Source organism: Sus scrofa, chromosome 1, assembly GCF_000003025.6.
Source record: "Sus scrofa isolate TJ Tabasco breed Duroc chromosome 1, Sscrofa11.1, whole genome shotgun sequence".
NCBI lineage: Eukaryota > Metazoa > Chordata > Mammalia > Artiodactyla > Suidae > Sus > Sus scrofa.
The window spans coordinates 271,357,884-271,385,737 of record NC_010443.5 but is presented as its reverse complement, the minus strand read 5'-3'; the positions used below and the strand labels follow the sequence as shown (position 1 = coordinate 271,385,737).

The following is a 27,854-nucleotide window of genomic DNA, read 5'->3' as shown; positions in this document are numbered from 1 at the left end:
GCTGTAAGTGTGTCAAAAACAAACAGACAGACAAGGCAGGCGATGGGAAAAAAATACTTCTGAAATATAAATCTCCAAGGACTTCTATCTGACCACTCAAACAAAAACCAAAAACAAACAAACAAAGAAAAAAACCCAAAAAACAAAAAAACCCCACCAGTATCCAAATAGCACATGAAAACAGGTTCATCATCATTAGTCATCAGCAAGATGCAAATTAAAAGCACAACGCGCTACGACTAAACACCCACTGGAATGGCTAAAATTAAAACAACGAACATGACAATGTTGTGAGGACGCAGGGCAACCACCTTCTCAAAACTGCCGCGGGAACAGCACCACCCACTGCCACTGGGAGAGGAGTGGGCGGCTGTTCGACACCACCCTCTGACCCCACACCCCACTCCTGGATATTCCCTCAAGAGAAATGAGAAGGTCATTCAAAACGCAACTGCCGGACGTGTACACCAATGCTGGTATTTGAACAAATTATAGCATCTGATACGACGAAGTGCACCTCAGTAACTGAAAGCAACTGCTGACACAGCGACCACAGTGGTGCATCGCAAATCCCCCCCGCGCACCGCTCCCCATCTGCAGTGTGTCACCGGCCAGACCAATGCACGGGAGGGCCATCCGAAGGGGGGCCCTGGGCAGAGTCAGGGGAGGAGGACGGCCAGGAAGGGACTGGAGCACCAGCGAAGGCACTGTACCCCACTGTACCCCACAGGGAGGGCGCTACAGAGGCCTGGGCATTTGTTAAACACGCGCATTTCCGGGCCCTTGCATTCACAAGGGCTGAAAAGAACCCGAAAGAATTTCATAGAAAATAACTACATTGGGGGTGGAGTATGGGTGAAGGTAAGAGCAGGATTTGGTGCTTGTTGGGCTCAGTGATGGGTCGCTATCTGGAGTTCATTACACTATTTTGTATTAACTTTTCCATAAAAAGTCTTTCTAGGAGTTCCCATCGTGGCTCAGCAGAAACGAATCTAATATCCATGAGGACAAAGGTTCGATCCCTGGCCTTGCTCAGTGGGTTAAGGATCCAGAGTTGCTGTGAGCTATGGTGTAGGTCACAGATAAGGCTCAGATCCCGAGTTGCTGTGGCTCTGGCGCAGGCCAGCAGCTACAGCTCTGATTCGCCCACTAGCCTGGGAATCTCCTTATGCCACAGGTATGGCCCGAAAAAGAAAAAAAAGAAACAAGACTTTCTAAAAAGTTAACAAAATTCTCCCTCTAAGATTAAGACTATAGTCTTAAGACAGCTCTGTCAGGAAGCAGTCGCTGGTCTGACTGCCAACAAGAACCCCTTCAGGGCACTGAAGCTGCTCCTGCTGCCCCTGGTTCCATTCCGACTTGCAAGGGCAAACACACACCGTTTGTAAGGGATTTCCGCCCTTGGTGAACAGAGACAGGCCGTGGCCCTGCCTTTCTAAACTAGTCTGTGAGCCCACGGGGAGCCAGCACAACGCACCTGCCCAGCCGTCATCGGCATCGGTGTCCAGGTCATCGAGACCTTTCAGGTTTTCCGCATTGATGATGGTGGGCCGGGGAGCCCGTTCCACCAGCTGCCTCAGTGGACGGGTCGGGCGAGTCACTCCCAGCCTGTTTTCTTTGCTGAAAGAGAGAGAGAAGGGTAAAGACACAGGACTCATACATACCAAGTATACAGATGGAAGCAAAGCCAAACACTCTCCCAAAGTAAGTCCTATGTTGCAAAGGTTCATGTTCGCCCTCAATATTTAAAGCATCTCCTTTTTAAAGGACACATAATGGACAAATACATCCCAGAGAGAAGTTCTAACTCATTCTGCAGTTTTATAGGCTCAATGCCAATGCCCACGGCAATTGCAACGAACACATGCCCAGTCTGCAACTCCGTCAGGAACTTGACAGCGTCACCCCATCTCTCATCCCGCCCCAGACCCAGCCCTCCCACACCACCCTGGGGTCTTGAGGTGGTTTTTAGGTTCTCCGAGGTCCCCGGAAGACAAAGCACTTTCATGCGTAAGCCCGCTATCCTGTCCAGTATCACCGCCTGGGGTGACTGCTACGTACACGACTCTAATGCAATAGCCTTACCCGTCTTGGTCATTCATCTGGAACTGTCTAAAAGGAACCCGGGGTTCGAGACGGAGCTGGGGAAGGGGAAAGGATCCTCGTTCCACTGGACCCTGGTTCTCGGATGACTGTGGCGAACACATCTGAAACATAACACCAATGGACAGGGTTTTCTGCCAACGGCCCAGAGTCGAGGTTCCACTTGCATTAGACTTTGTTTCGGAAAATGGAAAATGGGAAACAGAAACAGGAAAGTTTTGGGGTTTCCCCATTAATCCTATCACCATCTCCCCCATTTCTTTCCTGCTGTCCGTAGGCCAATCTGGGGACGTGTGTCTCGGGGAATACCTGCCTCTCCTTTCTCTAAAGAACCAAGGCTCAAACAGCATCCACATCACCAGGGAAAGAAGCCAGAGGCCCTTAGGATTTGAAAAGGGGGAGAGAAAACGCAAAAGAAACGCAAGCCTCCAAAGTAGGGGATGAGGGCAAAGAAACTGGGAGGGGACCCAGGTGGACACTCAGCCGCTTGAAGTAGGTTCTGCTGGGTCTGAACAACCTGACCTCGTGGGGAAAATGCACACTCTGGAGACTTACAAAAGCAGGAAGCATGTCATGGTATGTAGGTGGGTGGTATGCATTCCCCATGAACTGTGAAGCCCCTTTTCGGACAGGCTGAGCCGGGCGGAGAGAGGGGTCCTTAGAATCGCTGGTGCATGCCGAGGAGGGGGCTCCGTCTCCCGCACTCGAGTTCCTGCTGCCCAGCTCAGTTGGGGAGGCGCTCAGAGACGTGGCAGAAATTATGTTTCGCCCACCGCCCTCCCTCCAGCTTGTCACATCTGGAAATTGAAAGGGGGCAAAAGGGGAGAGGAAAGAGGAGGGGGGGGATTGTATGAGGTTCTGAAGGTCAAGGGACCCCCTCGCTCACCACAAAAAATGAAAAATAAAAAAATAAAAGTGAAGAATCAGGTCCACTAGTCAAGCCTGCCCGGGAAGGTGGGGGGACCCCTGGCCAGTGAGTATCGACCTGCCGAGGGGAGTCTGACTGGGAGAGAAACCCAAAACAAGGTCCACTCAGAGAGAAGGCAAGTGTCACCACGACACGGTCCTTGTCGAGTCCCAGAAACCACACGACCACAGACCTAACGCCCCAAAGAACACGAGACGGCCCCGACGAAAACGGCCCTGGTCACGCCTTCCGCCAATCCCGACCTGGCCCCAGGGAAGCAGCACTGTGCTGGACGGACCTGCCGTCACCCCAGAGCGCCTGCTCAGCAGTGGCGCCCCCGGTCCAGTCAGGGACTCCCCAGTTCCCAGGGCAAAGCAGAGCAGCTCTCCGAGTGGGGGCCCTGCCCACCAGGCCCTCACCACCCCTGCTCCAGGGGCTGCCTGTGGGGCCCTCCCGCAGGGCAGACTGAAACCCGCCAACCCGGACTACTGCGTTAGGAATGATGCTGGCCACTGCCAAAGCCTGGTGGGATTAGAGGCCAACGAGAAATGAGATGCCCCAAAAAGACCCCTCTTTTTGGTCAACTTGTACTTAGGAGTTGAAACATGAAACGTCCCAGGACGGGAGCCACGAAATCAGAAACTGCTCCCAACTCTGCAACTACCTTGTGCCTGATGGCGGCCAAGCCCTGTGGTCACCCCTCTGGCCACCTGCTCCTTGATCTTCGCAAACGAGGTCATAGAACTGATCCCAGAAGCTTCTCCTCGTTTTAACGTTTTATACCCTACAGCAGCGCATCTTAATTAACCCAGAAAGTTAAAGCTCTTGTTCTAAGGAATCTGATTACACGTGTGGAGCACACAAAATAACCCGGAGAGGCCACGGAAAGGCCGTGTTTTACTGAGGAGCAGCGTGGTGATCGCTTCATCCCCAGGAGGTCAGTTCTGACTCTGGGATGCCTTAGATAAAAGTCCTTCGTGTTTCAAGACCTGCTCGACCTCCCACCCCCAAGGACTACTTCAGAATCCATGATTAGAACAGACGGAAAATCTCATTCTTAAACAACATCTTAACCTCCGACCACGCGAGGCCACGCCAGCAAGCGCTGCTCCACGATCCAGCGGACCCCTCGGCCAGACCCCCAGTGAGGGGGCCGAGAAGACTAGCACCAGGCTGGCTAATGCACAGGGCTCCATGTCAGAGGGAAACCAAAAACAAAACAAAAAGATGCTAATTTGGCTGGGGTGAGAGAATCAGACTTTAAAAAAAAATTCTCCCTAAGAGGTTCTCGCAAGATGTGGCTAAGTTTGGGAACCGCTGGTCTATTAGAAAATTAGCTCCCGAACCAGAAACCAAGTTAACTTGTTGCGTCTCTCCTGGCAGTGACCACCCAGGCTCAGCCGAGCACCTGATGACCGCTAGGAAGGCGGACAGGCCTGGCCTGACTCAGAGGACAGGAAAGGAGGCGTCACCTCCAGCCCAGCCCAGGGGTGAGTCCAGCAGCCATGGCATCAGGTACAGGGCAAAAGCTGAGCCTCGCCCGTGGGGAGCCAGGCCCGAGGGCTCTGGCGCCTTGAGAAGAAGGCGGACTGTGCTGCTCCCGCGGGCGCCCAGACAGGGGCTGCAGTTCACTTACTCTGCGGGCGGAGGCTTGGTCCTGGCCCATACGACAGATCTAAGACGCCCTTTTCTTTGCCAGCCTTGTCCTGCCCTCCAGCTGCTTTCAGCGTCGGAAATTCCTCGGGAGAGAAGGATAATAGTCGGCTTGAGCCCCTTAAACCTGTCAAGGGAATTGGAGCCGTGAGGAGCAGGGAAGACAGGCGCCCGCAGGCCCTGCTTCAGCAGCTGTGCCCTGGAAACCACGCCCCCTGAGGTGAGCGCGTTCCCCGCGTGCTGACTACACTGGCTTCTGTGCCCTCAGAGGCACGAGGGTCCCCTGAGGGTGTCAGGCCCCTAGCCAGCTTGCCTTCAAGAGCTGGCTGCAAAGGGCATGGGGTAAGGTCTGGGGCTGCCCCAGCCCAGATCCTGCCCTCCCGACTCCTGGAAGAAGGCAGTGAGGTCATTCTGGTGGCCCTGGCGGGCGGAGAAGTACCATCTCTGGCGAGATCAGCCCAGTGAGGTCAACGGCTCTTGGATGGAGGTGACCCCCTGACGGCCATCTGGCTGCCATCCCAGAGTGACCCTCTCGAGCGCCTCCTCATCTGCCCACTCGGGGTTCCCATCTTCTACGGAGTCCCCGAGCCCAACAAGGCCAAACGTTCCATTCCTGGAATCCCAGGAACAGTTTCTTCATCTGTTGGTTCATTCCCCACCATCTAACCTTCCTGCAGAGAAGAGGCCTTGTCTTAACTTTGCCCCTATCACTTACAGCCCTTAGGACTGGAAACCTGCGGTCGTCTTTTCAGTGAACAGATAAAAATAAATGACGCGTTTTCGGGTCTAGAGTGGGAATTGGGCCTTTCTTCTGGAGTACACAGCACATGCCCAGCACCATACAAACTTTTACTGTGACAGCAAAACCACAGTAACGCCCAAGGGCCAACTGCGGCATGCCTGGACCCTAGACAACACAGCCGAATTTGCCCCCTAGTACTTTTCTCAGCCCTGCTGATATGCAGACCTGCTAACTAAGGCAGACTCTGCCAGAACGACACCGCTGGGATCAGTGCAGACGCACAAGGTGGCCATCCAGTGACCGGCCCACTTCGCATAAAGGTCCGGGGTCCAACAAACCTGCCAGGGTGACGAGTGGACACATTAGGACCAACGATTAACCTGAGGGACAGTCGCCAAGCGTCACGAAGGAGCTCTACTGCTCTGTGACTCACAGAGTTGCTTCGTTATATTAAAAGGTCACTGGCAAGAATGAAATAGCCAAGTTGTACTTTAAAAATATGGCAGATTATTTGAAATTAAAAGAAAAAGAAAAAAACTAGCAAATGCCCAGTCATTTTTTTCTCTACCTGAACAGTCAGGCAGGTATTACTCTAAGCACAAACTAAAGTCACCCCCATCCCCCAACACACAGCTAAAAAGGATAAAGTGAAAGACTCAAAAATCTTGAACCACGGTGATGATACGTACACCTAAGGTTTCGTGGTCCTCTGAGATTCGCCCACTGATCCCCCTACTATCTTCTCTCTGCCTCATACAATCAGGGGCTTCTTCCAAGGCCCCAGATGGAGCCACTGGTGGCGTTGCTACAGCAGAGCCAGGAGCCACAGGCCTCTGGTCTCTGCCTGAACCGCACAATCAGGACTTCTGGGTCCGCTCCAGGCGTAGTGGGCCAAACAACCCCCTCTACACGGACGGCCCATCAACTCAGGAAGAAGAACCCTTCTGATTTCCAGAGAGCCATCAGAGGGTCAGGGGTCCACGGCCCCGGTGGCATCACAGGTTTGTGACCCCCCCCACACTGGAAGGGACCAGGAGCCCCGGGCCAGCCCCCACCTGGTCAGCACATGCCTGTTCTCTCCTCTTGGGCTATTGGGTCCTACTGTCTCCTAGAGGAGCTATCACATGTTCACAGACCGTTTTACTGCGTTACAGAATTATTTTCTAAATCAAGTTTCATTTTTGATAGGTTAATACAATCACAAGGTTCAAAAGTAAAAAGCCTTAAAAGGCATAAACGGAAGCCTTCCTCCACCCTCACGCCTATTTCTTTCCTTTTTTTTTCTTTTTGCCATTTCTAGGGCCACTCCCGCGGCATATGGAGGTTTCCAGGCTAGGGGTCTAAATGGAGCTGCAGCTGCCGGCCTACACCAGGGCCACAGCCACGCCGGATCCGAGCCGCGCCTGCGACCTACACCCCAGCTCCCGGCAACCCCGGACCCTTGACCCGCTGAGCGAGGCCAGGGATGGAACCCGCCTCCTCGCGGTTCCCAGTCGGACTCGTCTCCGCTGCGCCGCGACGGGCACTCCCACTGCCCATTTCTAACACCCGCACAGACAGGTGGTTCCCATTTGGTTCCCTCCTTCCTTCCTCTTGGGTTTCCTTCCAGAGACGGCACTTTTCTTATTTAAGAACACGTCCTGACGTTCTTGCCAGATCCAGAGAAAACTGTTTTTTTTTCCTTATGAGTATTTCACTAAAGTACCAAATTCCCAGAGTTCCCATCGTGGCACAGCGGAAACAAGTCCGACTAGGAACCATGAGGTTGTGGGTTTGATCCCTGGCTTTGCTCAGTGGGTTAAGGATCCGGCGTTGTTATGAGCTGTGGTGTGGGTCACAGACAGGGCTTGGATCCTGTGTTGCTATGGCTCTGGCATAGGGTGGCAGCTACAGCTCCGACTGGACCCCTAGCCTGAGAACCTCCATATGCTGTGGGTGTGGCCCCCCCACAAAAAAAGCCAAAAAAAAAAAAAAAAATTCCCACCTTACAGAAGGAGAGACTATAGAAAATGAAGAACCACTGGTAACAGTCTAGTGAATCCTCTTCATGAAGCCTCTTCAAAGCCCCCCTTTCCAGTCTGAAATACAGTGTCCAACCCCTCCAACACCCCTACCGAGCTCGCACCCCCACCTCACCCTCCAGACCAGAGGACCCGCAAAGCTCCCTGACGGACAGACTCAGGCCAAGCTTCTCCTGCCCGCAGCTCAGAGGGCAGCAGGAGCTTCAACATGCCCTGGGCACATTACTGACTGTGGTTCTCCATGAGAGATGGAGGAAGGGGCGGGTGTGTCAACCAGAAGGAGCACCTCTCAAAAGCACTTGCTGGCCCTGAGCCCACATTCTCCACAGGCTCTAGACTCCCTTTGCTCAGGACTCACAGGCTCCTGCGGTGGGGTGGGGGGACCCAGGGAGCCATAGGCCCCACTGTGCCCTCCTGCTCCTCACCCGACAGCTTGGCCGCTCGGGGCTGGGCCTGCCCGGGAAGCCGTTTCAGTTTGCTGCTCACACTTGTTCAAGACTCTGCTCGCTTTCTGCTTCCACTCACCCCTCTCCCCTGTGCTGATCCGCCACAGCCACACGGAACGGCCTGTTTTCTCAGCATATCCTCTGTGCCAACAGCGACACTGATGGTGACAAGCACCACATAACCCTCTGAGCGCGCTGGTGCCACTGTCCAAAAGCAAGCAGCTCGATCCCCAGGCCCCCAGCTAACGCCTGCAGGCAAGGCCTCCTCCCGGTGGCCCCGGGGGCGGGAGGCAGGTGCAAGCCGGCACTCATCCACCAGCCGGGGCAGCTAAGGTGCACAAGGCCAGCACCCCAGCCTGTCCACGCCTCGGGAAGACTGCCTCCAGCACGAGCTGGTGTGCTATGCCCAGTCGGCACTTCCGTGGCTAGGGACTCACAGAGCAGTCATTCGCTCTGGGCCACAGCGCTTCGGGCCAAAGACCACCTGCACCCAACCGCACAGCCCAGGAAAGGTACTCGTCCCTCCTGCCCACACACCCAGACGCCACACTCACCACCTTCGTGTCCTGCTGGCTTTCCATTCAGCTGTGCCCATGACTTTGGTCCACCTGGCACTGAATTTGTATTCTGAAAGAAGGAAGACAATGAGAACAGGGCCAGCCCAGTGGTCTGCCACCCACTCACTGAGCGAGTCAGAACAAGGGGCCCTTGGGCCCTCGGCTCAGGCCCAGACCCTCCACGGAGGCACCCACTACTACCACCCACAGGCCGCATCCAACAGCGTGGGCTTTCCACGCAGCCTCCCACAGGACGGACGGGGAGCAGGCTGGAGGGCAAGTGGCCAGCTCAGGGTCATGCAGCACAGCCAGGGCTGCGCTCCAGAGCACACTGTCAGGCTGCCTCTCACGCCCACACAGGGCTTCTCTGTCTTGCTCCAGGGATGAGAACAAACCCCAATTCTAGTGTGTGTCGCAAATGCTGGGTCCCACTGTTAACAGAACGTGAACATGAGAACGTAAGCGTGTGTGCCTGGCGTGTCCCTGGATGGGCCTAGCACCACCTTCCACAGTTTCTGTCACTCCACAAGGCCCCATGGGCTTCCGCCAAGCTGGGCTTGCCCAGCTCAGCTCTCCTTTGCCGAAAGCTCACCGTGGGCTAGGCACACCTGGGAGGTCCCAGCCACAGTCCCTCTGAGGCTCAGAAAAGAGTCACTTGGTTAAGACACCCAGCTGGGGAGTTCCCATCGTGGCGCAGTGGTTAACGAATCCAACTGGGAACCATGAGGTTGTGGGTTCGATCTCTGTCCTTGCTCAGTGGGTTAAGGATCTGGCGTTGCCGTGAGCTGTGGTATAGGCTGCAGATGCGGCTCGGATCTGGTGTTGTGTGGCTCTGGCGTAGGCCGGTGGAGACAGCTCTGATTCAACCCCTAGCCTGGGAATCTCCACATGCCGCGGGAGCGGCCCAAGAAATGGCAAAAAGACAAAAAAAAAAAGACACCAGCTGGAGAAGTGGGACTAGAACCTATCCCCGCCCTGCCTACGTCCAAAGCCCGTCAGGTCCCCAACCACTGAGCTCAGCTGCCTTTCCCCACAACTTGCAGCTTAACACACGAAGGTAAAGATACACAGACAGGCTGATGCAGCGTCATGCTTCATCACTTACTGGATGATGAGATCCCAGATTAAGCAACTGCCCCTTCCCAGGCTCCCCTGCTGCCACCGCCACACACGCCACAGACGGCCGTCCTCCTGCCTTCTGTGTTATCCTGATCAGGTGCAGCAGCCCACAGACTTGCCTTGGCTCCCTGACACGAGTGGCCTGGGAGGCCTGAAGGTCCCCCACGCAGACCACATTAGGGACAGGCCAGCAGCCCCAAGGGAGGGGCGAGGCTCCAGAGGGCCCTGGGGCACTGCCATCCCACAACCTCCCACCTGGGGTCTGTGGCCACAGGGACGGCACCTCTGCCCTCACCCACCAAAGGCACGAAACCGCAAGAGAATGCCTATGGGGCCAAGAAGGGGTCCCTAACATTGTGGCCAATCTCGTTCCAAGAGCAGAATGGCTTCGGTGCCTCTGTGGTGAGGCTGGAAAAGCTGGAAAACACTGGGAGTCTCTTCTGCAAGAGCCAAGAACAGGCGAGCACTCAGATGTGCTGAGCCATGGGCGGAACACGGGGTGCTGGCTCGGGAAAGGGCCTGATCCCGCCCACAAACAGCTCCCACAGCAAGTGTTTCCACAGATGCTCAGGACCCACAGGCCCAGCACAGGCGCTGCTCATCTCTACCAAGTTCCAAAGGTGAGTCTGACAGGAGCCAGGGCTGTAGAAACAATCACGGCTCCTTAATCTCAGTTTCAAATTCTGGGAAACATACGAACTCAATGCTACATACTCTCATCCACAGGCCCAGTGGATTCAGGCCAATGAAAATGAAGTCTCACAGGAATATGGCTTCCTGTTTTTCTTTCCCCTTAATTCAAAGGCACAGTTCAGTGTTGGGTAGAGGAGCCTGGCCCACTGGGGAGCCATAAACTTTCCCCACAGGTGGAGGCTGGCACCTCAGACCTCCTACTGCCCAGGGTGCAATACAAACGGAGGAGCTCTTTCCAAGAGAGCCAGGGAAGGCTAGGTTTCTGTCTAGATGCCTTTTGGTCTTCTAGAAGATTCAGACCTCTCATCTAGATTCCTATCTACTGGCGGGTGACCTCTGTAACCCAGAGACAGACTCCAATGGACTGGGTACAGTGTGAGCTCTTGCGTAAACCATGACTTGCTGGTTGGTTGTGTGTGTGTGTCTGCGTCAGTGGCATACAAGAGTTCCTAGGCCAGAGATGGAACCCACACCACAACAGCAACCCAAGCCACAGCCGTGACAAGGCTGGATCCTTAACCTGTTGTGCCACCAGGGAATTCCAAGACTTTCTGTTTAAACACATCAACAAATTGGGAGTTCCTGTAGCTGCTCAGCAGTTTAAGAACTGACATAGTGGAGTTCCCATTGTGGCGCAGTGGTTAACGAATCCGACTAGGAACCATGAGGTTGCGGGTTCGATCCCTGCCCTTGCTCAGTGGGTTAGGGATCCGGCGTTGCCGTGAGCTGTAGTGTAGGTTGCAGACGCGGTTCGGATCCCGCGTTGCTGTGGCTCTGGTGTAGGCCAGCGGCTACAGCTCCGATTAGACCCCTAGCCTGGGAACCTCCATATGCCGCAGGAGCGGCCCTAGGAAAAGCAGAAAGACAAAAAAAAAAAAGAAAAAAAAGAAAAGAAAAAAAAAGAACTGACATAGTATCTGTGAGAATGCAGGTTCGATCCCTGTCCTCACTCAGTGGGTTACGGATCTGGCTTTGCTGCAAGCTGCAGTGTAGGTCTCAGATGCAGCTCGGATCTGGTGTTGCTGTGGCATAGGGCGACAGCCACAGCTCCAATTCGATCCCTAGCCTGGGAACTTCCGTATGCTGCAGGTGAGGCTGTAGAAAAAGAAAAAGAAAAAAAGAACAAATAAAGGATTATGGCTCAGTATTTCCCAAAGTGTGTTCGGAGAGCTACTAGTCTCTAGAAACATTCAGTCACAAAAGGTTTCCAGGGATAAACCATTCTGTCTTTTTCTTAGCGTCACAGGGCACATCAGCGTAATCAAGACACAGGAGAAGTAGGCCGTTAAGGAGCTTGCTTAATTTGGTTTTCCAAACTCACCTGACAAATTGACCCTTCCCTGGCCTAACATTTTTTGTTCCCTTATGCACCAACCAGCTTCCCCGGAGACACGAAGGGGAACCCTGATCTGGCCTGGAGCTGGCCTGAGTGACCTCACCTAAGGTCAAGCTAAGTCAACGGAATCAAATCAGGTGTCTGTATTCTACTCTGTATCTGAGGTCTTTTTCAAAAGTTGCAGAGTCGATTCTGTCATCAGTAACCGTGCCAATTTCCCATGCTCATTTTCCCAAGTCACTCACTGGGTCTGCCTCCAGAGTAAGCAGGTCACAGAGCTACCCTCCTCAGGGACAGCCCCATCAGCCCCCAACGCAGGGGTGTTCAGAGGCTCCGACACCCGGACAACAATCAGGACAGGGTCCCAGCACCTACCTCCTGACTGGTTGACTGTGTCGGTTTCTGTAAACTGGAGACAGATTTCTGCAAACCCGGCTGCGGCAGCGACTCCGGCGGCTGAGAGGCCGTCGCACTGGAACTAGACAAAGGCAGGACATGCGTGGGGTTAGACGGACAGGGCTACCCGCCCTGCATTTCCAAGAGACAAACACTTGCTCGCCAAGAGCAAGACCTCCTCTGGCCAAGAAAAATGCCTTCCACAGCAGAGTTTCTTTTTCTTTTTAAATTGAAGTCTAATCGATTTATACTGATAAATTATAAGTGGTGTGTTCGGTTCTGATGTGCAGCAAAGGAATTCAGTTTTTTTTATAGCTATATGTTATACATATATTGCTTTTCACATCCACCTCCATCCTGGTTTATTCCAGGGCGTTAACAGCTCCCTGCGCTCTGGAGCAGGACCTTGCTTCCGCTGGCTGACGGTTACGCTGGCCAAGACGACCAAGAAACTGAACCACACATGAGGTCTCCTCACTGACGTCTTGCAGGACAGGCCTGCCCTCTGCCTTCTTGCAAAGCTTTGTCCGCAGAAACTGAAAGCTCACAGGAAACAATATGCGATGGAGGGCTGTCGAGAGGGAGGCCGCGTCCGTGCAGGCTGCCGAGAGGGGCGAGGGGCAGGGGCTGACTGCTTTGAAACATGAGCGGTTTTTTTTGTTTTTGTTTTTTTTTTAACCTCTTCTTGACTTATAAAAGAAGTAAATGCTTAGAAAAAAATACATACACACATACATACAGAACTCATCACAATCTGAAAACTGAAAGCAGATTTTTCTATGCATATCAACATAATATTTTTTTAATTGATTTATTTATTTATGGCTGCATGCATGGCACATAGAAGTTCTCAGGCCAGGGAATGAAGCCGAAGCTCAGCTGCGACCTGTGCCACAGCCGTGGCAACACTGGATCCTTGATCCACTGCACCTGGCTGGGAATGGAGCCCTCACTTCTGCAGTGACTTGAGCCACTGCAGCGGATTCTCAACCTAATGCACCACAGCAGGAACTCCAACATAGCATTTTTTAACACAAGTGGATAACGCCATACATACTGTTCAGTAACTTGCGTTTTATTTAATGCACCCGGTATCTCTTCAGGACAACACATACGGATCTACCTCTTTCTTTTTGTGACCCAGTACAGGTGGACGGGCCCTAATGCATCAATCTCTAATTTTTCTTCTATTATAGGTAAACCTGCAGTGAACATTTTTCTGTACATATCTTTGCACGCCTGTGTGAGTACTTCAGAAGTCTAAGTTCTTCAAAAGATGTTTCAAAGTTTAAAAAATATTGTGGACCTGCCCTCCAGAAAAGAAAGACCTGTCAATTACAGTCCACAAGCCAACTTTTGAGAAAAGAAAACTTCTGAAGGAAGTTTAACTTCTGTTTAACCTTCCACCTGAAGAGACTCGAGGAGGACAGCAATCCCTCGGCCAGAATCCCCCAGGGCCGGCAGCTCATCCGTAAGCGGAAGCCCAATTCTACACACACACGACCCTCCTCCAGGCTTACTTGCCGCTGAAACTCACTGTGCGGGACTCCCACACAGTGGACGCCGTGACGCCGCCGCCGTCGACTTCCGCCTGAAGCAGTGGCTCCCAGGTGGTGTCCGTGCTGTGTTCCTCGAACCCGGGCCCTGAGACCCGGTAGGTATGGCCCCACTCGGCCACCTCCCTGCAGCCAGGGGCGATGTGGCCCCGGGGGCAGAAGAGAAGCAGTGCCAGCCCCCAGCCCTTGCTCTCTCCCTCTCAATGGCAACCGTGCTGCATTGCAACCAGCCTCATGAACGCTGCCTGACGCTGCCTGTGGATGACTGGACACAAGGAGGGAGCGAGGCTTTGTCCTCTCTCCAGAACTTTCAGTAGCAGAGGCATTTCAACGCTTACGCTGTAACGGGTGGCATCAGTTCCACTACAGTTTGTAGGCTCTACGCTGCACAGAACCACAACGGCAACAGCGGAGGTCCGCCGCGCGAGGCCTCCGCCAGGCCCTGCCAAGTCCGTCACTGCATCATCTCATCCGTTTCCTGCAACGACCCCTGGGAGCAGGTACTATTTGTATCTCACAGGAGGACACTGAGGCGCAGAAGTAAGTAATTCCCCAGGTCCCATAAAGCTAAGACACGGCCTGGCAGGAAATCGTACACACACCTGTCTAGTCCTGACAGTCACGCGACCCCACCAAGCAGTACGAACGCTAAGCCAACTCCGGTTATTGCTACTTTACAGTCAGACTGAATCCTCTGCCACGCTCACATCTCGTCTGAACCACTACAGGGAGACTTCACAAAGGCAACGGAGCCGCCTCTAGCTAGAGGAAAGGCTGCGACCTGGGCCACACCGACTTTCTGGGTCCTGAGCGTCAGCAGTCAGACCACAAGGGGGACAGGGTAAGAATGTGTCTGAGGCTGGACTGCTTGTTTTCATTTCGCAGCAGGGAAACCCCAGCAGCAGGGGTCTGCCTGCCAGCCTCAGCCGGGCTCTGCACTTTCCCAATCCCCTCCCAGCACGAACCCCAAATCCTCTCTCCTGGACAGGCCATCACCGGCTGGAACGCAGTCAGGGGCACGAGCCATGGGAGGAGGAATGAAGGCTCGGGCGGGCAGCCCCATGCTTCCAGCCCCAGCCCACAACGGCAGCCGCGACAGCTGCTGTTTCTCCAACAGGGGTTTCTAGGCCTCCTAGGGCCTCATAAGCGCTGTGCTGGCAGAGGCTGGGCCTTCGGAAGGCTGCACACTGACCCCGAGTAGCGTGGACTGGGACTGCTGTGGGCGTGACGGAGTGAGGGGAGCAGTACCCTGGGAAGCCTGCCTCCTTCTCCACCCGGGGCCCAACACCAGAAAGAAGGGCTCCAGCACAGGGGCTTGCCCAGGAACCAGCTCTGAGTCATTGCATGAGCACCTCTGGGAGTGATAAGGCTTAATAAGGCACAGGGATACCGGTCACTGGCGACCAGGCAGCTCGCCGAAGCTCGCGCTGGCTCCCAAAGCCTGGGAAGTGAGTGAAGCCAGGGAGCAAGAAACAACCAAGCCGCAGGACTCACAGAGCAGGAAGCTTCCTTTGGAACCCGCCGCAGAAGGAAAGGTGCTGGGGCCGCGACACAGTCCAGCTCCCGGCCCCCCGACCCCCGCCTCCGCTCTCACCTCTTTGGGTCTTGCTGATCCTGCCTGTTTGCCCATCCCGTCCCGTCTTTGGGCACTATAACGATGTTGGGGTCGTTTCCTTTGTTCTCAGACTTCAAGCTTGGCAGGTTCGCAGGCGGTGGCATACGGCGGGCTGTGGCAACTTTCCCGAGACTCTGTAAGCCATGTCGAGGAGTAACTGCAGGAAGGGAGGGAGGAGACAGATGTTGCACAGAAAGTCACGGAAGGAAAGAGGCCAGGTTCATTAGGCTGCTCTTCCAAACTAAGCAATAGTGACAAAGGTGACCAAACAAAAAACAAGGGACAGATCACTTGCAGTGACATAAACAAGCTCGTCGCCAGGACCCCAGAGACACAGGAGCTGCTGAAGTCTGCGGGAAGGCCCCACTTCACTAGAGGCAGGGGGAGGCTCAGGCAGTTTATGACCTGGGTAAGGACCCAAGCCTGGAAACCTCCACCCACACAACAGCCAGCCCTCTGTGAGTGGAGACGACTCTGGCCTCACTAGAACAGGGCTGAAGGGACTGCCTCGACTAGACCCAACCCAAGTCTGAGCAGGGCCCTGACACTCTTAAAACCCTCATGGGGTGTGGAGAGAATCAACAGGAACTTTCCCCACCGCGATCCAGACTACCAGAACCATGAAACCTGAAAAGGGTAATTCTTTCTTTTTTTTTTTTTTATAATTTTTTTTATTTTCCCACTGTACAGCAAGGGGGTCAGGTTATCCTTACATGTATACATTACAATTACATTTTTTCCCCCACCCTTTCTTCTGTTGCAACATGAGTATCTAGACATAGTTCTCAATGCTACTCAGCAGGATCTCCTTGTAAATCTATTCTAAGTTGTGTCTGATAAGCCCAAGCTCCCGATCCCTCCCACCAGGCAGCCACAAGTCTCTTCTCCAAGTCCATGATTTTCTTTTCTGAGGAGATGTTCATTTGTGCTGGATATTAGATTCCAGTTATAAGTGATATCATATGGTATTTGTCTTTGTCTTTTTCTGGCTCATTTCACTCAGTATGAGAGTCTCTAGTTCCATCCATGTTGCTGCAAATGGCATTATGTCATTCTTTTTTACGGCTGAGTAGTATTCCATTGTGTATATATACCACATCTTCCGAATCCAATCATCTGTCGATGGACATTTGGGTTGTTTCCATGTCCTGGCTATTGTGAATAGTGCTGCAATGAACATGTGGGTGCAAGTGTCTCTTAAAAAGGGTAATTCTAATGCAAAGCAAGCTCCAGTCTACCATCAGGCTAAAAGAATCCAAGCTTCAGTAAGATGAGAGATGAGAAAATCGTCCTACTACATACAGCAGAGCCGGGCTCTTTCAGGCTCTGAAATCATACATTGCACAGGAGCAGAGGGTGGTACGCTTCCCCAGAACTATGGGGTGGCCCCCACATGCCCAGAAGACTGGTCTGCAAGGACCACATCTGTCTGACCAGACAGGGGACTCTGGGCTCTCCGGGTCCCTGACCTGGGGCTTCTCACTCAAGGAAAAGCCTGAGGAGGTGGCCTCCGACCCACCGTACCTGAGGACCTGACGGCGTCTACTGGTTTTCCTTTATGCTTGTCAAACAGGCTGAGCGTCCAGTACTTGCTTTTCCCATCCTTGCCCTTGGTTATGTGCCCCAAACGATCGGACATTGCGCTGAAATGTCATCTAGTAAGGAAATTTTTCTCGGCACCGCTCCCGATCTGCCTTTGAAATGGGAAAAAAAAGAGAGTTTTTAATCCTCTGATCTGAATCCTTGCAGGGCCATGGATCTCCCCGAAGGCTCTGGCCCTAGAAAGGTGCCCGTACCACACACAGGCGCCCCTGCTTACATTCAAGGGGTATTCTGTGGACAGCAGCCCACCCCCTCCAGCACTCAGAACGCTCCCTTCGGCGGGTACCCTATCGCTCAGCAGCCACACGAGAGTCAAGTGTCACGCACGGAATCCTCTCTCTGGGTCAAGGATGGCTCCTCGAGGTGGAAGAGCAGCTGTGCACCCCGTGCACCACATCCACAAAACATCACAAACAAGGCCGCCCAACTCAAGGATGAGCAAAACCAAACCCCAGGGAAGCAGTCAGGAGTCACCCAGGAATAGCCGGGGGCAGGCACATCCCAAACTCCAGAGCCAGCCCCGGAGGGGAAACATCTGCTTAGGCCACAAGATCGGGGCCAGCAGAAAACGGGCGCTCCCAGGGAGGCTGCACGCGGGGCGCTCGATCCGCGCCTGCCCCTCCACCTGGGGACCAAGAAAGACGCTTCCGGCCCCCCGAAGCCCCCCCACCCCACCCCCGGCTCTGAGCACCGGCCTCTGCACCTCCTCGGCCAGCCGTTCGCTCCATGCCTTTCATCTGACGCTTAACCTTCGCTTTCGGTTCTACGCTTGACTGCGGAAAATAAAAACAGGTGACGGCCCCACTGGACTCCACGGATGGAACAGAAAGCTAAAGCACCGGTCTAGGCACACTGGTTATGTCTTTCCTGCTGAAACGGAGGCGGCATCCATGATGCCTAAAGGCAGCTGGTGCAACTACAGCAGCAGGTTTGTCGTTTCATCCCATTCTGAGGCCACTGGCCAGAAAAGCACCTCCACTGAGCTGGTTAGAGCCATCCTTTAGTTCACGTCCCATGAACTCTGATACTCAAGACCGCAGCCACTGCGGCAGGTGCAAGACCAGCCAAGCACACGGGCTGCCTCTGGAAACGCTCCCACCCCCACCCCACCCCCATGGCTGCCTTGAGGTGAGCGTTCTGAGTTGGATGAGATGTGCAGGGGTCACCGGCCAGGCGGTCCCCCCTTTTCAGGGAAAAGCTCCTCTCCTCTCCACAGGGTTTCAGCCACCCTGTCCTCACCCAGGTCCCGGTTCAGCCAGCCACAGCCGGCCAAGGAAGAGGCTCACGCTCGGCGCCCAAGCCCCAGGATGCCAACAGCACTGCAGTGCCCAGAAGATCGGGGCTGGATGAAGAAACGAGCCAGCAGAAACACTCAAGGGCTCACCAAGTGTACACGTCAGAGCCACCGACACCAGCCACCTTCCCCAGTGCCCATCTCACACGCCAGGAGCAAAGAACAGCAACAACTAGGGATGGAAACCAGCCCAAAGTGTCCAAATTCAGATCCTGATGCCCACGGGTTCCAGAACATGACCCCTTACCTTCAAATCTCCCTCCCTGGAGTTCCCGTTGTGGCTCAGTGGTTAATGAATCCGCCTAGTGGTTAACAAATCCATGAGGTTTCGGGTTTGATCCCTGGCCTCACTCCGTGGGTTAAGGATCCGGCGTTGCCATGAGCTGACAAGGCTCAGATCTCACATTTGCTGTGGCTGTGGTGTAGGCCGGCGGTTACAACTCTGATTAGACCCCTAGCCTGGGAACCTCCGTATGCTGCGGGTACGGCCCTAAAAAGACCAAAAAAAAAAAAAAAAAAAAAAAAAAATCAATCAATCAATCTCCCTCCCTAAGGTCAGGTCCAGTTGTGTGTATAAGGCAGAACTAGTGACAGCCTCCCTGGGCTGTGAGACCCTCGGCAAGCAAATGGAGCTAGTCTGTCTGAATGACCAATACTTCACATGGCAAATAACCTGAAATTCTCCATTAGAAGTGGATGAGATCTAGTTTTAGACACTTTTGTCAATCAAACCAATAGAAAGATCACCGTGGCAGGAACGCGACCTTTCCCAACACAGACACACACAACTACACTATTAACAAAAGCCCTGGAGTCTTGCACCCAGGCGACAGCCACACGCGGTCCTGACTGCAGAGCTCCTGGTCTAAAACAGGGTTTTAGCAAACACTAGTTGGGGCCCCAGGCAATGGCCCGTTTGCAAGGCTCTCAGGCTAAAAATGATTTCTTTTATTCTTTTCATTTTTGTTTAAAAAAAAAAAAAAAAAAAAAAAAGACTATGCAACAGGACACATGGCCTCCACAGTTCGCTGACTCTGGGTCTAAAAGGAAAAGCCTTAAATGAGCCCCTTCAGACGTGGGAGCCTGAAGGGCACCCTGAAGAGCCTGAGGGCTCAGCAGCGGTCCAAGCAGGGCCCGCCAGGAGCAGGAAAGGGCCCAGCAAAGGGACAAGCCTTTATTCGCCAGGAGGAAGGCGTCCACGGCGTGGACTGAGACAGGATCCAGAGGACCGAGCACTCTTCACAAACTCCTGCGGCGAGCCGAGTAAGAGGGCTGCTGTCGTCCTCATTCCCGAACCTTCGGCGGCAAAAGGGATTCTGCAGGTGTGATTAAATGAAGGGGTCCTGGGGCGGGGAGACTGCCCTGGACTGAGTGGGTCCAGTGTAGTCAGAAGAGGGAGGCGGAAGCATCAGAGTCAGAGGGATTGTGACAACGGGAGTACGGGCTGCAGGGATGCTCCTTAGAGCTGGAAGGGAGCAGAGGGAAGAAGGTGCCTCTAGAAGCTGGACAAGGCAAGGGAACGATTCTCCCCCAGAGCCTCCACAACACACAGTGACTTGAGCCCAGAGAGATTCATTTCAGACTTTGGGCCTCCAGAACTATGAAAGAATACATCTGCATTGTTTTATGACACCGGATTTACGGTAACCTGTCGGAGCCACAACAGCAAACTAATACACTCTTTTATTCACCACACTGTCCTGTGGAGCAGGGCCTGGGATACAGCGGAGGATAAAATGGGACACAACCGCCAGCCTGCCTCCAGCCTGCATCAATGCTGGGACTCCTCCATGGTCACACAGCTCAAATCTTTCACTGCAGCACAATGACGGAAAATGCTAAGTCACAGCTACACCTCTGCTGTCCCCGACCACAGCCTTCACCTGATCATTGAACCTGCAAACATTTTTAATAAAGCTGGTGGTACCTCCTTCCCAGCCACACCACCTGCAGGACTACCGAGGTAGCTTCCTTTATCTAAATCCAGATAACTAGTTCTTTACTACATTCAAAACCAAACTGACAAGAGAAATAAAAATTATTTACCAGACATTCTGGGTCATCAAATCGCCACGTTAAATTTAACATGCTTGATTTAAAAAAAAAATCAGATGTCTTATAACTCTGAAACTTGACCAGAAAAATTTTTACAGATACTGCTAAAAAGTCTTCTTAAAAATCTGTTGGTCCATAGTGGAGTTCCCACTGTGGGGCAGCAGGCTAAGGATCCGGAGTTGCTGCAGCTGTGACTTGCTGAGGTTGGATTCAATCCCTGGTGCGGGAACCTCCATATACCTCAGGTACGGCAAAAAAAAAAAAAAAAAAAAAAAGTACACACACACACACACACACACACACGCACACATTTGTTAGTCCATGGGAATGTAAACTGGCATAGCCACTATAGAAGACTGTAGGAAGATTCCTCCAAAAAAATTAACAGAACTACCATATGATCCAGCAATCCCACTTCTGGTTATTTATACAAGTAATATGAAAATACTAATTTGAAAAGATGTATGCAGCCCTATGTTCATCGGGGCATTATTTACAATAGCCTAAATGTATGAATGCATGATGAAGATATGGTATATATACACAATGGAACACGAGTCAGCCCCTGAAAAAAGATGAAACCTTGCCATTTTTGACAAAGGGATGGATCTTGAGGGTATTATGCTAAGTAAGTCAGACATAGAAAAATAAATACTCTATGATTTCACTCATATGTGGAATATAAAAACACGAACAAACCAAAGCAAACGAAACACACAGATACAGAGATACAGAATAGGGGTTCCCAGAAAGGGAGGGAGGGGGAGAGGGTGACACAGGCAAAGGGAATCAACTGCACAGTGATGGATGCAAACAAAATTTCTGGTGGTGAGCGTGCCCTGCGGTACACGGACGTAGAAATACACTCAGCATGTGAAACTTTCATAACGTTCTCAACCACTGTTACCTCAATAAGAAATAAATATTAAAAAGTCCAAACTTCTGCCAGTTCACTGAGACAAGCAGAGCTTTCTTGGACTTTGCACTGCCTGGGTCAAAGGGCAGAAGAAGTTAAGAGTGGACACAGAGAGCTCTCAGAGGGTCTTCCTGGTGACACCACAATTCTCAGAACTAACCAGTCCCCACCCGTCACCCCAGGAGGCACTGGAGACCAGAGCCTGACCACAACCCCAACTCCTGGCACCCCTCAAAGAAATAAAGAAAAATCCTGGGCCAAGGGAGCTAAGAGCTGTTAGCTGGTCAACAGCTGTTGTTTCAACTATGTCCTCCCAATAATTCCAACCATTCAGCAAATACTGAGCACCTGCTATGTTTAGGTAAAATGCTTGTATTCCTTTGAACAAAGCTCCTCGGTGAAGCCAGAACAGGGAACACAGTGGACTGGCGCCTGCGCTAAACCCATACGTGCACTTTTTGGGAGTATCCTTTCTCCCACTTTTTAAGTAAGTTTTGCACCTGTTGGGCACACTGCTTACTGGCCACTCTAGACCTCCGTTTTCCCGCTTACAGAACTGGGGGGCCAAGACGATTTCACAAGTGCCAGTGGGCTCTAAACTCAAACACGCCAATGTCAGCAACACACAGCCAGGGAATTACCAATGATTTACTGTCTGGAGTTGCTGCTGTGGCGCAGTGCGTTAAGGATCCAGCGATTGTCTCTGCAGGCGCTTGGGCTGCTGCTGAGGTGTGGCTATGCGCCCCAGCCTGGCACAGTGGGTGAAAGGATCTAGCACTGCCGCAGCTGCAGTGTAGGTCACAGCTGCAGCTCAGATTCAAATCACTGGGCCTAGAACTTCCGCAGACCACAGGGGTGCCCCCCGCCCCCGGGAAAAAACCCACCGATGATCTACTGTCAAAGCAGCCCTCTCTTACCACACATGTGGGATTGGATTTGGATTCTATGTCCCTGTAGAAACCTGGGGTGCTGACAGGCAGTGCTCGAGTGACCACGGCTACGGACACAGACCTGTGGGGCAGGGGCCTGACACGGTTCATGCTAATTCTCTGCAGTGCCCCTGCAGAGACGGAGGTTCTTCAGCCCCAATTCTCCCTTAGAGCAGGGATCGGCCAATCACAGCCGGCCTGAAGAAAATGCAACAGAGGCCATACGCGGGGCAGGCAAAACCATTAACTACCCAGCCGTTATAAAATAAGATGACAGCCACCAGCCTTAGGGTGACGCAAGGGTTGTCTCATTAAGCCACATTACACTGGACACAGATCCAAAATACAAATAAAATCATTCTGGTTGCCCCAACCATAAGCATCTCCAGTAAATCAGTGCCTGTTTGGGACTTAGCTCAGCCCCACACCCATCTGGCTATTCTGCTTGTTCCTCGGTTTTCACCTTAGGCCAGGAGCACTAGCTGCTAGTAGGGGCTTAACAAGCTTCTGATTATCTGTGCGTTTCTACTGGTCAAAACACACACACGCATGCACGCACGCACGCACACACGCAAGCAAGCGCACACCCCACCAGCCTGTCAGATGGCAGACAGAGTGCAGGACAAACATCTGGGTGTGACTCACGAAGCCGGCAGAGGCAAGAGTCCAGGCTTCTGGGAGGGTTAGAGGCGTGTTCGCTCACGCCTGACACTCGCTTAGGTCAGGGTGGGGGGGAAACCGGCTGAGCCGCACCAGGTTCTTGCAGGTGCACAGACCAAGCCTGGAGGGGAGCCACAGCTTTCTCTGCTCTGGCTCCCTTTGGTAGACACCAGAATTCATTTCATTTTTTTTCCTCCAAACGAGATCTAACCTGGATCCTCAGAATTACATATAAAACAGCTACAAGCCAAGAGAGCCTCTCCTCAGAGGGAGTCCAGCCCAACCCACTCCCACTGCAGCGGGCCCTCCTTCCCACAGTGGCCACCCCCAGGCCCCAGCGTGGGGGCGCACAGGGCAGTTTAGAAATGCATATTTCAGCAAGTTACCTCAACAAGTGCTCAGAGGCCCAGGCTCCACTGAAACAAAAACAAGCAGAAAGATTCGCCAACAAAGGCAACTTAAGAACCAGGCCCTGCTGCTCCAGATGGCGGTCCCACCAGTGCAGCAGGTCACCTGCTCTCTGTTCAGCAGAGGGAGGATCTCCTGCCCTCTGTCTGATCAAAAGCATCCAGAGCAACAGGATTCATCTCACTCCTACCTGGGTTCCAGCCAGCATCAGGCACTCGCCTGCCAGGAGGGCCGTAAGTCACCAGGAAGAACCACAGCTCCTACAGCTCTGAGGCTAAGCACAGGCAGTCTGCACTCACCTTCACCCCCACACCCGCCCCAGCACTACCCCCCGAGGGAGCACCCCCTCCAGAGAGCACTCCTCCAGGGAGCAGCCCCCCAGAGAGCACTCCTCCAGGGAGCAACCCCCCAGAGAGCATTCGCCCCCTCCAGGGAGCACTCGCCCCCTCCAGAGAGCACCTCCCCAGGGAGCACTCTTCTCAAAGACTCCCTCCTAAGAGCACTCCCTCCCCCAAGAGCACTCCCAGCATCACCCCCCCCCCCGCAACACACACACACACACACACACACACACACACACACACACACACACTCCTACCCTGATGGACTCCACACAAGAGCCCCCTGTGGAAGACACTCCTGTAGTCGGCCTGCCTTACAGAGAAGGACACTGAGGTGTAATCAGGGTAGAGAAGTCACTTGGCCTGGGTCACAAGGCTCCTGAGTGCTGGAGCCAGGCAGGAACGCGAGGCTGCAGACAACCGACCTGCCGAGGGGTCCCTGACGCCAGGCTGCTGTGGCTTCGCCTGTGGGAGGGCAGGTGCATGGGTCCTGACACGGCAACCCCGGCTCAAAGGCTGCCTCTGGGCAACTGCACGGATGACAGCAGTGGACGGAGTGCCCAGGACCAACAGCCAGACTGACCTGGGGGCAAGTCCAGGGACATGAGGCCCAAATCACCTGCTGTCTTAAGCAGCCCTCCCTCCTCAGGACACCTGGAGACAGCACCGCGCGGCTCTTGCCTTTGGCCACCAACCCCGAAGGCCCCACTGCTCGCTCCAGCCGGGGCCCCACCCCCTCCGCAGAGGGGGGCCTTCCAGGAAGCAGACGCCCGGACCTGGGGTGGACAGAAAGGCAAGTTCGGAAAGGAGAGATCCCACAGCTACACAAACACCAAACCCGTGACCTGACAGAAGTGGAACCACGAGCAAGCCGGCGAAAGCCTGCAGGAAACAAGCACCGTGGGGCAGGAACGGACGCGGTCATCACACAGGACACCTGTCCAGTCTCAGTCAAACCACAATAAACCGTCACCACACAATCCGGGGACACACTGATAAAGCCATTCTTTTCCAACACGCCAACGTCTGGCTAGAAAGACCTGTAACAGGGGACTTCCCCTCATGGTTCCGCGGACACGAACCCGACCAGGAACCGTGAGGTTGCAGGTTCGATCCCTGGCCTCGCTCAATGGGTTAAGGATCTGGCGTTGCCGTGAGCTGCGGTGTAGGTGTAGGTCACAGACGAGGCTCAGATCTTGCGTGGCTGTGGCTGTGGTGTAGGCCGGCAGCTGTACCTCCGATTTGACCTCTAGCCCGGGAAACTCCATGGGCCACGGGTGTGGCCCTAAAGATAAAAAAAGAAAAAAAAGAGAGCAAGCGAGCGAGAGAGAACTGTAACACAAGGAAGGCACCGAATCACCCACTGCAAATTCCCAGCGTGCAGAGCCCATGATGAGAAGGTGACAAAAACCCGGGCCCGCCCTCCGGAGCAGGCCACAGGAGCGCCAGAGAGTGAGCACCTCTATCCCCGCCACCCAGCCGCCGCTGTGCAGGCCCAGACATCAACAAGGTGGCGCAGCTGGCTTCCAATAAACTTTATTTACAGAAACAGGAGGGGGGCCGGATTTGGGGCTGCAGTTTGCTAACTCCAAGTCTAAAGGGAGAAGCAGACATGGAAAAGAACCCATCACAGTAAAGTGGATTCACCTGAAAGGGGTTCACATGTGCCCCAGAGACGAGGCGGGAGTGGGGAGCCTGCCTGGATTTCCGGGGGAACTTCTGCCACCTCGCTTAGCAACAGCACCGCCTGACACTCCCCACACTTTTTTTTTTTTTCCCAGGCTAGGGGTTTAATCAGAGCTGTAGCCACCGGCCTACACCACAGCCACAGCAACTCGGGATCCGAGCTTCGTCTGCAACCTACACCACAGCTCACGGCAACGCCAGATCGTTAACCCACTGAGCAAGGCCAAGGATCGAACCCGCAACCTTACGGCTCCTAGTCGGATTCGCTAACCACTGCGCCACGACGGGAACTCCACTCGCCACACTTCTTCCAGAGGCTCCCTCCAGGTCCCAGTGAGGACACCCACAGTTCTCCCTCCCAGTGTGGAAGGTAACAGAACGTCTTTTCTAGCGGAGGAAATACTGGTGACTCCATTTTGCTCCCCCTGCGACCCCCTCCTCTTTCCCTCTTCTCCCAGCGACAATGTTTCAATTGGCCAACCGGGAAGAAGGTGCGCCCTGACCCGACCCACGGGAAGGGGACAGGTACACCACCTGCGTTAGGCATCAATAGGGGAGGGTCCTTTGTTCGGTGCTTGCACTCTTTGGAGTACCCGTGCCCTTCTGCAGAAGTAAAGAGCCTTATCGAGATTTCTCCTTGTCCACGTGTCTCACTTTCCGACTGGTGACCTGAGCCAAAGTTACCTCAATTTCCAACACCAGGTAGTCAGGAGCCGGCCCACCTGGAAAGCTGGTGTCTGGGCTCAGACTGCCGCCCAGCACAGTCCTTCCACCTGCAGACGCCCCAGCAGGTGAAGTTTCTGCAGAAAAGGCACGTGGCGTGCCTGCAGAATATAGCACAAACCTCTCCAAGAATAAGCTGCCTGAAAAATAAAAGGCCTGAGGGAACAAAGCAGAGGAAGCGGGGTTTTGGTAAAGGGAAACGGAAGCCACCACTAGAAGAGGGCCACACCCCCCAGAGGGGACAGCACACTTAAGAAGCTGCAGAAATTAAAAATAAGAATGAAGGCCTGTGCTGCAGGAAGCACCCAAATTCTCCTCCACGCTCCTCCTGCTCCCTGAACCAGGGCCCGCTCTCCCTGCCCGGCCCTTAAACGCCGCCACTGGAACCACACCAGGTCTGCTCCTCAGATACTGTCCACATCACCCCACTGCTCCTGGGCCAAATCCAAACCCTCTAACCCCAAAGCACCACCCAGTCGCATTCCCACTCCCACCAGGGACCCCCTGCACCTCCCAGCCCCTGGCTAGTCTCATCCTGCCTCCACACTGGCCTGTTTCCCTGTGGATTTAACAGAGGTGAACATACCATTACCCTCCTCACAGGTCCGATGTCAGGAATAAATGAGAAAGAACCAAAATGACCCGGAGCTGACGCACTCTCAGAAAGCTTTCATTGAGGGCAGCTATTACGCTGGGTCTGCACAGCTCCCCCCCACCCCAGCTGTCCAGCCCCACCGTCACCTCGCAACACTGCTCGTCCTTCCAGCCTCCTGTGCGCCCAGTGAAGCCACCATCTTCCCACCTGCCTCTAGGCTCCTGGGCTCTAGGGACCTGACCCCACTCTGGCGCATCACAGCTTAAGGGCCCTGATGCAGACAGCAGCCCTCCCGCACCAAGACCCTAAATTCATGGATGTTTAGGATCTAGTAGTGAACCCCTTCCATCAGTTCCCAGGAGGTGCACTTCAACGCTCAGGAAATGCTCGAAGCAACACTGCCAAGTGACTGCACTGTGACCAGCACCGGACGGCCCTAGTTTCAAGGTTTCCCACTTCCGGGCAGTAAGCAGGCCGAGTCAAGGCACACACGCCCTGGTGTCGGGACAGACCGTCTTATGGAGGTGGGAGATCCCCGTTCTGCTCATGGGCTTACCCATCCCAGTTTTTAGTAACAAAGTGAATATATACTTGATATAGAAAAACTAAAACTTAAAAAAATAGAGACAATTATCACCAGTAAACCAGCTACACTGCCGGATCCCTCCTCACCAGCAGGAGTCACTTAACTCTGGGGCTGTCAGGCAACTTATCTGCCTCCTGCTACTCTGTTCCACTGTTTCTGTTTCCTATTTCCAAAGCGCTTAACAATGAAGGCCATAAAACACTGTATATAAATTCTAAACAGATTTGCTCTTTTAAAAAATTATGAGAATGATCTTAAGGAACGCCTGGAGAGCCCTGCAGACAGGCGGAGCACAAGCACACGGAGGACGACGTCCCAGCCGGCCGCAGCTGTCCCCGTCCCTGTGCCCAGCCAGCCCCGCAGCCACTTTGTTTACACCGGAAGCCTTTCCCGTAGGGATGACGTCACCAGCAGCAAGCTGGAGGCTGGCTGCTAGAAGAGGGAGGACTCCGTGAAAGGATGTGCTTTTCCTCCGCCCAGGAAGAAGCATTCCTTCCATCTCTCCAAACCCCAGGTCCTCGCAGATCAGATGCCGAGAAAACACAGGCGGGCAGAGATAGAGACTGGTTCCAAATCCACCAAATGCCAGCCCTGCTGCCTGCATGAACTCACACCCCACCCCGGAGACAGCTAACCCTCTGTCCTGCAAGCAGCCCTCTCTCCACACAGACCGCAGGATGGCAAGGTGCACAACGCCACAAGGTGGAGACAGAAGGCCTACTTACTTATTTTTTTTTTTTTTTTCAATTTTTTTACTTTTTAAGGCTGCACCTGCGGCATATGGAAGTTCTCAAACTGGGGGTCTAATCGGAGCTGCAGCTGCCAACCTACACCCCAGCTCATGGCAACGCTGGAACCTTAACCCACTGATCGAGGCCAGGAATGGACCCGAAACCTCATGGTTCTGCTGCACCT

At 53.7% G+C, this 27,854-nt stretch overlaps 1 protein-coding gene across 13 annotated transcripts in view; it reads right to left on the bottom strand.

Moving 5' to 3' along the window:
- Positions 1-27,854, bottom strand: part of PRRC2B (proline rich coiled-coil 2B) — a 94,157-nt gene that overhangs the window by 45,199 nt on the left and 21,104 nt on the right. For 11 of the 13 annotated variants that reach the window (XR_002337933.1, XM_021070456.1, XM_021070417.1 and 8 more), the window contains exons 2-9: positions 16,669-16,838; positions 15,124-15,301; positions 11,953-12,055; positions 8,427-8,499; positions 4,647-4,790; positions 2,659-2,900; positions 2,086-2,207; positions 1,478-1,620 (exon numbers count right to left, since the gene is read on the bottom strand). Coding sequence is in view for 12 of the 13 variants with exons in the window: in XM_021070456.1 (XP_020926115.1) it covers positions 1,478-1,620; positions 2,086-2,207; positions 2,659-2,900; positions 4,647-4,790; positions 8,427-8,499; positions 11,953-12,055; positions 15,124-15,301; positions 16,669-16,783 (1,120 nt within the window). In the remaining variant the exon portion in view is untranslated. The remainder of the gene's footprint in view (positions 1-1,477; positions 1,621-2,085; positions 2,208-2,658; positions 2,901-4,646; positions 4,791-8,426; positions 8,500-11,952; positions 12,056-15,123; positions 15,302-16,668; positions 16,839-27,854) is intronic. The other 2 variants (XM_021070413.1, XM_021070486.1) reach the window with 2 other exon arrangements.